The 12,254-nt window shown below is 44.1% G+C and overlaps 1 protein-coding gene across 1 annotated transcript in view; it reads left to right on the forward strand.

Annotated features, from left to right (window-relative positions):
* LOC143184540 (uncharacterized) overlaps positions 1 to 12,254 on the forward strand; it is an 83,797-nt gene that overhangs the window by 43,181 nt on the left and 28,362 nt on the right. Inside the window, exon 3 of the mRNA XM_076386857.1 lies at positions 12,017 to 12,181. Within this exon, the coding sequence (XP_076242972.1) occupies positions 12,017 to 12,181 (165 nt within the window). The remainder of the gene's footprint in view (positions 1 to 12,016; positions 12,182 to 12,254) is intronic.

The raw sequence follows: 12,254 nt of genomic DNA on the forward strand, positions 1-12,254 counted from the left end.
TTCACTAAACGCCCCCATCTCAAGCGACTCGAAAATTCCATCCAGATAATGGCCTCGCCCTGGAAGATTCTCCACCGCAGCGGAAGAAAGGCGGCTGTCGAAGGTGAAGGTTCCGGGGATCTAATTTCTCGGCGTGGATGGTCGGTCGCGCGCGTAAACTTGGAAATTTAATCTCCGTGGAAACTCCGCGGCGAAGGACGAACGGAAACATTGTCCCGCGACTTTCCCCTAACTTCCCTCGCCAACTTCCGCCTTATTACATTACTGGCCTTCGTTACCATTATCTTTGCCGCGGCCTCGAGTCGTCATTCGAAGATTGCCTCACCTAGAAAGCAAGAGAACCCTCTGCAACACAAGCTCTCCATCTTCTCAACGATTTCGTGGTCTCCAAAATCCAAACGCTTCCAAGATCGTCTGAAATCGATTGCATGGCCTCGAGTCATCATTCAAAGGCTACATCGTCTAGAAACCAAAACGGCCCTCTGCAACTCAAACTCTCCAGTTTTTCAGTAATTTCGTGGTCTCTAGAATCCAAGCATTTCGAAAATCGCCTCGAATCGGTCGAATGGCCTCGAGCTTTCATATCAGAGGATGCCATTAATTACCGTCAACATGGAATCGTAGTACGGAACTAATTGAATTCGTCGTCCGTGTTGCTCGTTTATTCCCGATGCAGGTCGCACAAATGTTAATTAATGTCGATCACCGAGCTGCTGCCTTCGACGATCTCTCGTTGTTACCGCGCTGTGAAAATTCATCGGAAGGTATTGGGACGCCATCGGACGGGGAATTATCTTGGAATAATGCAAGACTACGGTGTGTTTAACAGCCCGTCACCGTGCCATGAATAATTCCTCAGTTTTTCCCGCGATTATCGAACGCCCGTGAACGAAGCACTTCACGTTAGCGTCCTCTTGACGAACTATTCATTCGCGGATCGAACGACGCTCTTCGGACATTAATTCATTTCGAAATTGCGCATTGACCGCCGCCTCGGGCAATTACGTCGCTGATACAGACACTGGACTCGCTGTTTGTCGATCAATCGGAGGAGGATTCGCTTGTTAATGTTCCTCTGTAATAGTTTTGTAGATATTAGGAGCTGGAAGCTGATCGTGATTGAGAAATTCTAAGGCTTTGATGTCTCAGAAATGCATATTTACAAATTGGAATTTCTCAGAATTAGAAAATTGAAAACTTTCAAAGTGGAATATTTAGAACTTGGAGCATTGTAAAATTGGAATATTTAGAAATTTAAATGCTTGCACTTAAGGATATTTGAATTTTTGAATACCTGAATATCTGAGTATATAAATATTTGAAAATTCGAAGTCTCAGAAAATCCCACGCCCCACCCCCACATTTTATCCATCGCTGAACCATTTCGGCCAATCTCGACGCTTATCCAGTAGCCTCGATAAGAGAAGGAACAGTCAGAAAGACAGCAGTGAAGGGAAATTACTTGGACGAGTCAGCCGAATCAGCGTGGTTCGATCGAATTAATTCCCTAGCTGGTCCACGAGGCCGATCCATCCTGTATCCTCGGGAACGTTTCAAAGTCAGCGGAAGCCCTTGACTGCGATAACGCGACCGCGGGCCAGACGGTCGATTTAATTGGTCTAGGAACAATGGCAGCTGATAAGACAAGGGCGCCAGCCATTAACGCAGCTATTCGATTTCCGGCGTCGAATCGAAGGAGATCCGATCTCTCTCGAATCCCGAGGATAGTCGGCGGTAATTAGTGGAAATTTGAGAACGCTTTGGCCCCGATTCTGAGTTATCGACGGGTCATCGGATCGCCTGCACCGAGTCGTGTACAACTGGATATGAAACGCGGGGGTGGAGTGATCGACGAAGAAGTTCGACTGGAAGGAATCCAGTGACGCTGCCCAGGGCGATCGGCTGTCTGGCTGGATTTTCCAGCAATATCCCGATCGAATTAATCACCAGTGGTCGCTATCAAAGCTCATCGCTCGAAATTCCGAGGCAAGCTCAACACGAGAATAGATTTGGCAACGTAATTGCCACGGGCTGTCCTCCCGAGCCTGTATTATACGCCTATCGCGCGCGTATCGCGCTTTATTAACCGCCTCTGCAATTATGCGCGTTGATTTTATTGCTCGGTAAATCTGGGGTTAACCTCCCCTCGCGATAAACTGCTGTCTAGCTGGCTGGAACGCCAGATAGGAAGGGATCCCTAGTGGCGATTCGATTCTACACTTTGATGCCACTCGAAGACCCTTTCGAAGCTTAACACTCTTGAAAGTTTGGATAAGACTTGAATTCTGGGTCTTCAGCCTTCAGGCGTGGGAAATGTGATACTTGTGCAGCTTGGGCAGGGATCTCAAAATGCTTCTCAGATATTAGACACTCGCCAAGGTCCCAAAATCTGGGGACTTTTAAGACTTGTAAAATTTGAGATTGTCAAGATTAAGGTGTTCAATAATTCTTCCTTAGAAGGTTTAGTTTCGAATTATATTTGAAGGGATTGGAATTTTGTATCGCGTACACAGGCACGAAGCAGCTTGAGGCGTTTCAAATCCCATCTCCAGAGATGCTGCGCGCCGACTGCTGTATGATAGGTTTATACTACTCAGAGCGATGGTCCCACGCCGTCAGCTATGTGATAGGTTCATACTACTTAGAGCTTTGCTTGCACACCGTCCACTATATGATAGGTTTACACTCCTGAGAGACTTGGTCGTGCTTCGTTCATTTTGTGATTGATTTATACTACTTAGAACGTTGCTGTGCCTCGTCCACTTTATGATTGATTTATACTACTTGCAGAGTTGTCCATGTGTCGTCTACTATATCATAGACTTATACTACTTAGAGTTTTAGTCTTGCATCGTCCACTCTATGATACGTTTATACTACTCATAACGGTGGTCGTACTCCATCCACTTTATGATTGATTTCTACTACTTAGAACACTGCTCTCGGGACTCGTTCACTATATGATAGGTTTATACTACTTAAATCGTTTCCATGTGGAAAATTCCCCGTTCTCGCAGGCAGTAGGATTCCACTAGCAATCATTTCCTGATTTCCACAACAATATTCCCAGCGTCGGATCACAGGATTTATTCAGCAGCAGCTGTGTAGTAATAATTAATCAGTATTATTCATATTACGAGGCATGGAGCGTGTAATTGGACGGTGGGTCGTTCAAAATCGTTTGGATTCGGTCCCTGCGCACCGCCACCCTCGGAGCCCATTGTCCGCGAGCCGGTTCCTGAGCGTAATTACCTCGTCCTGTGTTTCTTTAGAAAACAAGCGAAACGACTCGGCGGTTTTTCCTAGAAGGCAAGCTCTCGTCGAATCCCAGCGAGATGAATGCTTTTAGCGGTGAAAGAGTTGTGCTCGGACATGCCAGAGGAATTCCCTCGATTTTTCGATCCCCTTGCGCCAGGAACAAAGCTCGCGTCTGGCTCGAGAAACATCCAGCATGCGAGAGGCCCTGCCACGAATCGATCTTCTCGCAAGCCTTGCCAAGAATAGCCATTTTCCCCTGGAATATGTCCGTCAGGAGAATATCCTCTTTAGATACGGCCGAAAGCCTTCTAGCTTCTTCGGAGGAGTCTTTTCCACCTCGCCAATCTGTCTTTATCGCGACGAGGAAAATTCCTCCCCCGATTACACGACACCGCCCCGCCTCCCGTGCCCTCCTGCAGAAGAGTTATATCACAGCCACATACAGCTGCCGGGGATTCCTTTTTTCACTAGACGGAGCCTCAATCAATTTCAAGGATTCTTTGTTAAGGTCTAGTTGTGCTGGGAACCTTCGAGTTCTCGGTGTGTTGAAAACACCAAAGCTAGTTTGAAGTCACTGTACAAAAAGCTCTGTAATTTTCAAATATTCCAGTTCCCAAATATGTATTCCTAATTCTACAATTTTGAAGTATTTGCATTCCCAAATGTTCAAGCTATAAAATATTCGAATTTCGAAGTTCCATAAATTCTGAAAGTCCGTTTATTCCTGATAACATTTCTCCGCAAGTTCTATATCCCAGTATTTCCTAAAATACATAAAATAACACAGCAATTTCTCACCGATTTATAGCTCACCCTTCGCTACTATTCCCTTCGAAATTGCTCGCCCTATAGTACCCTTCTTTCACCCATATTTTCTCAGCGTATAAAACAGACTCGTTATCGCTCCTAGCTGCACGTCTGCGCGTCTCCTTTATCTTGAATTATTAGATTATACACGCAGATTATTGCGTAGCCCGTTGTTTAGCACTCGGAAGACAGGCGACCGAAGGGAACGCATGCAGAAGGGCGATACAGAACTCTAGCGAGTGGCCCTCTCGCGCTGGAGTCGCTGCTCCTCGACCAGCTAGGAGCTATTACTCTTCCCCCATATTTCTCTATTTCTGTCCGCCGTGAATCAATTTCCCCGGGAAGATTCTCCCTATAACTCATCGTTTTAAATTAAAAAATCGATCTCGCTCTCCCTCTGGTAATATGCTTTCCAATCTTCGAGAGAAAAGCTTCTCGGGGCTCGTATTTAATCTTGGACAGACAGGAAGTAGATTCTAACCGAGTCTCTAGGAATCTCTAGGAGATTTTCTCGTCCGTTAACAGACACACCACGTTCTACTGAAAAGTTTAGAGCCCCGTGGAACAGCTGGAGGCAGAGAGCCACGGGGGCCGAGGGTAACAAGAGTTCTCTTTCGTCTCCACGATCGACGAAGTCGTTGCATCGCCTCTAAACCGCCCCCTGGGGCCACCCTTTCACCCCCTCTATTTCTGTGTTCTATTACCGCCAGACACCCACGCTTTCGCACTCGATTCACCGTGGGGGCCTTCCGATACACGCTTTTCGTCACGAGATCCATGCCTTTTTATCGAGGATATAAGCTTCTTCCTGCGGGCGTCCTATCAGCCCCAAATGTCGGAGTGAATGGGATCGCGTGGGAGAGAAGGATCATCTAGGGAAAAATCTCAGATTTATTTACTTATTTATTTATTTATGAGAACATTTTTTGGGTACAAAAAGCAGCAACTTGAAGATAAATTTAGGATACAGTAATAAGGGCAGTACTTCTGACTAGAAATCTTTCCTAATTTAATCCAGATCTAACTAAAACCCTTTGGTTATAAAAAAGCAGTAGGAACTTAAGAACAGGTTTGACAGACTAAGAAAAAGAAAGATAAAGTAATAGATGGCTGGAGAGATTCGTTCCTTCGAAAGAAGAGGGAAACGATAAAAGCAACCAGCCATTAGAGGATCTAATTAAATCATGATAAAGCCTTATAATTCGTGAGTCGGCCCCTTCGTCCGCCTCGTGGATTCCAATCACTGGTCGCTGACTCTCGAGCTGCAGCTTTCACCATGGAATAAACTCTGGCAGCGTAATTTCATGCATGAAAATTGGCACGCTTCCACGAGCGTCTCTCGCAATGGATACGTTCAGTATATCGATTCATATCGGGTTAACACCCAGCCACGATAAATCTTTGCTCGGTTATTACCGCGCCTGGTAATAAGTCACCGACCCACCGAATGGTAATAAACGTTGTCACCTGTGTCGTTGAAAGCGACGAGCCAGCGTTTCTCCATCGTTATTACATGACATTTTCGTCCATGGCTCGCTGGCCCCTTCGCAGCGTCTAGCATTAAAAGACCGCTATGTTCGAGCAGGTAGAGCGGAAAGTAGGGGTGGATCGGAGTGTGGGGAATTTGGAAGAGTGCCAATGACCGATTCAACCGCTCGTTTCGACTCCTTTTATCGTAATTCTCGCATCGGTGGATTAATTGAAGGCTGGTTAATCTCTGAAATGATGCGAAGTTAATTTACAGCTGAGGAACTTTGCTGAAATGAATAATGGTGAGAGGGGCAATACCAATGTCGAGCATGAGATTGATATAATTGAATAGGGTGGGACTTGGGACCAATAGTAGCTTCATGATAAGGTGGTAAGAACATAGAGTTATGGTTGTTAGAGAAGCGTAAGGTTACCAGGAAGTCTTGCTTTGGCGTATAGTAACATTGATAGGGAACTGTGACCTTAGTGGGGAACTATAATTTTGGTGGGAAACTATAACGTTGATGGGGAACTGTGACATTGGTGGGGAGCTGGGACTGGGGAGATGCGCGAAGCCACCACCAGGCCCAATTCCCCCTCTACTCCTTCCTCCCAGTCGAGCATCTCTGGAGGGGTGGGAGACCCACTGGCGCTAGTCCTTCGCGAGACGTTGATGTAAACGCAAGCAATGCAGTGTTCGTGGAATTTTTTTATTAATTTTTATAGTGAGGTGATACTGAATAGTGAAGTTAATAAGCGAAGCACTCTGTATTTGTGTAACAGTGAATTTTTAAGGAGATCAGAGTCAAAGTCTGAAGTGTCATCGACTCTCAGACTATGTCTGAGTGTCATCAAGCTGTGCAGCCATTGATCGATATCCGCGAAAAGAAATAGGTCGCCCTTGTTTCCTGGTGAGTCCATTTGTACTTCAAACTACAGCCCTTGTAACCCCTGGTACCTCTCAAATTATCTTCTCGAGCTTTCGAACATTTTCCAAGGCCCCTATTAACCACCCCCATTTAAAGAATCTTATTCCACTGAAATAACTGCAAAGATATTCTCGTTCAAGCCAAATCTCCAATCTCATTCGCTTCTAAACCTAAACTCCGCTGCAAGAAAAATCAGTATATTCCTTACTGGATCACAATTCAAGTGGCAAACATACACCCTCTACTGCCCGCTTCCCAAAACATTCCTTGCCTGAAGTGTCCAAGTATCGAGACACTTCCCTCGCGCCTTCCTCTCAAAACACAGGACCACCATACCCAGAACCCATCCATCCCCACCATTCCCAGACATAATACACAAAGCCTCGCTACTCGGAATATCGTTTCGAAAGGGGTTCTTTCGCCGAAGGGAAATCGCGCGTGCTTTCTCATCTCGAAATAAGCACGAGTTGCCAGTATGCTTCTCTGGGAAGAATGAATCGGCGAGACAAAAGATCCGGGGGAGAAGCCGAGGGAACGTCGTGGGCGGGCTCGCGATATATTCGAGATCAGAATCGCCCTGTGCTTCGACCCCTTTTTCCCTCCCCCTGTCGCCCCCTCCCACCCCCTTCACACCCACGCAGCCGCTTCTCCACGACGACTTTTTCCGCGAGGCTCGAGCCTCTGGCCAGCTTTTGTCATCGTTTCCACGATAAAGAACGCCACGGCGGGAGGGGCGGAGGGAAGTGGGAAGGGGCTGACTCTGAAGGAGATACAGCTTCCCGAGGCCCTTTTTGTCCCGTGGCCCGTGACGAAAAGCGTCCCTGACGCTTTTATCGCCGTGAAACGTCCGCGAGGAGGACAGAGGCTGGCATAAATTGTCGCTGCAGCTGTGATTTCGATCGAGATCGGGGACACTGGCCAGATCTTGGCGGTCGTTCCGCGAGACACGTGCCAGGAACCAGCTTCTGGTTCTTGGGGGTGTGGATCGTAAATGTTTTTGGGATGTATAGGCTGTATACGATTGTAAGCTTTTGTTTAGTTTGATTTATTGGAGGGGAGTCGTCGAGTGAGAAATGTCTCGATAGGGTTGGGGATTGATATGGTTTTTGAGTATTTATAATTTTGTGGTTGGACAGAAATGAAGACAGTACTGCTCATAAGTATTACAGACTTTACTGGTAGCAACCGATACTTATTGCTTAGGTTAACTATTAATTACTGATAAAAATACAATTACTGTGATTATTATGTACTTCATTTTAAGATATAATTGAAGTACGAAAGAAATGTAAAGAATATACATCAGTTACTACAAAGAAGCGCGTGTTCTTCTGAATATGTGGCATCGTTTGAATACTTATGAGCAGTACTGCACATTTCTTTAGTGAATATAAATTTTACTTGGTGTATTTTACATATTCCAATAACGTGAAAGTGTTCTTATACTCATCCAGGATAGTTATATGTTCCCTATGGCTTTTTTCGGGTGTAGAAATTGACAGTTTTGAAACAGCTTATTTCTGGACAAATTTTTGTATCCCTGTTTGCGTTTCATATTCTCCTGTACCCATAGATCTACCCGTCAGAAATAAATAACAATTATTATTAAAAAAAAAGGAGTATTGGAAAACGTAGGTTTACGAGTCCTTTCCTGCCGACGTGACGCTGAATTTTTACGTGACATTTTTATACAGGGTGTTTGATGAATGTGTAAAATCAAACGGGACAGCGTGGCGAGGGTTTTAAATCACAGCGGGATGAATTTCGCGAGAAGTGACGAAGGGTGAAAATGTTATTTCCTTGTTTTTAGAAAAAAAAAAAAACTGTAAAAGTTTTCTCGATAGTCGTAATTTTCTAGCACCCTTGAACAGAGTAGGGGTGGCGCGAAAAGGGGCGAGTATTTATTTCTAGTGCCCTCAAACCGTTTAATTTTCCACGTGCCGTTCGAGTGGCCTGAATAATTGGCCTCTGAATTCTCGATTTCCATCCCTCGCCCTTGCGTTCACCCCCGTTTCCCTTTTTTCTCGCCTTTCTTTTTGCCTCTCCTGCCTCCTCTCGTTTCCCTACGAGTGGCTGCCTAGCAGCGCTCGAAAAGAAATTGCAGCGGTTCTCGGGACGTCAGGGCTGGAGTCAGCCTTCCAGTTCTACTTGGGAGACTGTTCAAAATTAGGAGAATGCAGTTCAACGATCGGAGCTCTTTACTTTAGTGAAATGTTCGAGATTATAAATTGTTACAAGGGGGAGGCTTCTACTTTCTTCTTTATATATTGGTCCATAAATGCCAGGGACATTATACTTGCTTGAAATATTCCATCAACTAAATTCCGCGGCGAGCAGGATGTCCCACAATGTTGTGGTTAATGGACAGTGGAGCATCCTGAATGGGAACAGAATTGTGTATTTCCTGCGCGGGACTCTTCTGCGTTGCATTGTGAGTCATAAATTATGGGGCAAAGCGAGATCTACATTTTGCGGAAATGTTAAGAATATTCACCGTTCTTTGAATATTTCACTAGACTCAACCACCTATGAGAGCTTGGATTTCTTAGTGCAGAAAAAATTAGGGTATTTGAAAATTTAAATGCTTAAAATTTTGAAAATTATTCTATTACATCATAGTAGGGACACCACGTTAAAAGAGACATAAAGGCTACAATAGACTTACAGCAACAGAATCATCCATGGCGACAGAAAGAGAAACAATCGCGAAAACTACTATCAGGTTCACTAAAAAAGTTACAGTCTTCATATTTATTGCCTGTGTATAATACTTCTGCATTGAAACTTCTATTTATACCAGAGAAACGAACATAAAAGTCATAGATACGTCAGCCATTGAAGATGACATAATCTCGAGTTGCCAGTAACAAATTTTACGACTCCACGACATTCTACATGGATCACGTTGAATTTCATAAAGTCACGCATCGGTATTACTACGTCATCTATACCCTACTAAAATAAATTGTACCACAGAAAAATTGGCCATCTTTGACTGACGATAACTTCGCGAAACATTATCGTAGAATGATAATCTTTCTTTTAAGTTAAAGCTTAAAGCCTGTACTTTAAGATGCTTCATCTAGATTTTAAATATAGTGCACTTATATTACAGTAACCTCTTAAATTTGATGGAATGTTTGTCATATCGAAAATTGTGAAGTTTGACACGATACACAGAGTTTGACAAATTTTTTTCAGGGATATTATTAACAGAAGCATAAAGCTTGAACCTTCTCCTTTAATTTAAAAAAAAGATCAAGTCAATACGATTTTTTTTCGCAAAGTTACAGCACTTCAAAGTTACCCTTGCATTTTTATATAGCGCCAATGCAGACGGTTGATGGCAAAAATGCAAGGACAACTTTAAAGTGCTGTAACTTTGCGAAAAAAAATCGCAGCGACTTGTTCTTTTTTTTTAATTAAAGGGGAAGGTTCGATCTATATGCTCCTGTAAGTGTTATTCCCGAAAAAAATTGTACCAAGTCTGTGCATCTCATCAAAGTTGACAATTTTCTGTATGATAAACTGCAAAGTTTAACGACATGCACAGACTTGCTACAATTTTTTTCCGGAAATAACACTTACAGAAGCATATAGATCGAACCTTCCCCTTTAATTTAAAAAAAAGATCAAGTCAATACGATTTTTTTTCGCAAAATTACAGCACTTTAAAGTTGTCCTTGCTTTTTTGCCATCTACCGTCTGCATTGGCGCTATATAAAAATGCAAGGGTAACTTTGAAGTGCTGTAACTTTGCGAAAAAAAATCATATTGACTTGATCTTTTTTTTAAATTAAAGGGGAAAGTTCAAGCTTTAAGGTACCGTAAACCGCATTACCGAAAAAAATTTTCTGAAGACCCTGCATTCTGTCAAACTTTGCTATTTCCAATATAAAAAACATGTTTTTAGATTTACGGGGTTGAAGTGAGATGAATAAATTAATCTTACAATCGAGACATGGTATCTTAAACTAAAGATTTAAAGCTTTAATGTTAACAAAAGATCATGATCCTCTGACGATTTTTCACGGAGTTATCGTCAGTCAAAGTTACCCAACTTTTACCCAAAATTTTTCTATAGCACAATTTATTTCAGCAGTGTATATTCCTCATTCTTTTGCTTATGAGAGCACTAAGCTTCCTAAAAAAAGCTCCAGCTTCCAGAAATCGCCGGCCCTCGTATTTTAATAAAGACCTACCCCAAGTAACTAAAAATACCAAGAAGGGAGCAGGCGATATTGGCGAGTTTCGTCGAGAATCTGGAGCTCCATCGGCAACGCTTTCAGCTGGTGCCGGAAATCAAGAGGACGCGTTTCGATATCCGGTTCTCCATCGATCCTCGGTCTCTCGACTCTGCTACTCGACGCGAGACCTTGCTGACCTCCTACCACACTCCTCTACCTACCCTTCTTCGTCGCCATCAGGTCTCGAAACATCTCCACCCGAAGAATCTCCTTCGATCTTCCCATCGTTTTTCCCCTGAAAGTCTGTCCTCTGTCGCGAAACTCTCGCGAAACGAACGTCACCGTTAATTCCTCGATGGATAGACTCTGGGGTCTCTTTGGAGAATAAATCAGCAGGAATCCGTTTCGCCATCCATCAAACGACGAAATCGTTTATCTTATTCTTTTCTTCGGATCGGTTCAGCGCTGGAAACGGGTTAAATCAATCGGAGATTCGAGTGGAGATAGATTTACCGAGGAGCAGGCGCAGGAATAATAAATTCTACGCGTTTTCGCTCGGAACTATGAAGACGAATGCGTTGTTTGCTACCGGGTTGAACGAGCACCCGCGTAAATAATACTTCCCCGCTCGATGGGATTTCAACTCGCCTGAAAGAATATTTCTGGGTAGCAACCTTCAGTAGGTTCGAAGCTCGATCTCTTGACAAGCTTCTATCGTTCAGTGTTCGTATCCCTGACGGAACGTACAGTAATTTTACTAGGGCTATTAACGTAAGTCTTCGAAAGTTTCACAGAGTTCGGTAAGTTTTCCAATATTCTTCGGAATTCATAAGCATTCGTGCTCCCAGTTTCTTGTGTTGAAGTTGATTAAATGTACTCAGAGTAAAGAGGATGAATATAGAATCTTTCCATCGGTGGTGAGATATTTTCTATAAATTTCTTGTATATTTACTCCAGAAATTTAATTAAAAGTAGCCAGAAAGTTGAGTAGCTTCACTGTGACAGCGCTGTCTGATCAAGGACGAACTTATTCCACTGGATGTGACACAGAATCTGTTTATCAACCGTGAGATATTTGCAATACATTTACTTTAGATATTTCAGTAAAGCTAATGAGAAAACTGGTTACTTTCATCGTGCCAGCTTGTCTGACCAAGCATGTACTTAATCTACTTCGCTTAGCTCCAAACTCCCACCGACTTCAACGAGTAATCTTTCTAAATAGCCTCGTCTACAGTCTAATTTTTGGGCCCTGATATACTCTTTAAGCTAGACCTAGTCCAACCCTGACCCAGACCCACCCCAGACCCACCCCAGACCCACCCCAGGCCACACACTAACTCAATCCACTTTCTCTGCTTTCAGACTCCCATTGGCTAGCCTTCGTCTGCGTTCTCATGGCGACGACGGCGCTTTCCTGTCGGCAGAGCGAGTTCCAGTGCGGCAACGGGCGCTGCGTCGCCCTGAACAAGGTGTGCAACGTCGTCGACGACTGCGGCGACGGGACCGACGAGCCGCGGCAGTGCTCGCGTGAGTAAAACCCCTCCGTTCCCTGATCCCGCCTAAAGGGCCATCCAGAGTTTCGATCGGCGAAACGCGAGAC

This window comes from Calliopsis andreniformis, chromosome 10 (genome assembly GCF_051401765.1).
Source record: "Calliopsis andreniformis isolate RMS-2024a chromosome 10, iyCalAndr_principal, whole genome shotgun sequence".
Taxonomy (NCBI): domain Eukaryota; kingdom Metazoa; phylum Arthropoda; class Insecta; order Hymenoptera; family Andrenidae; genus Calliopsis; species Calliopsis andreniformis.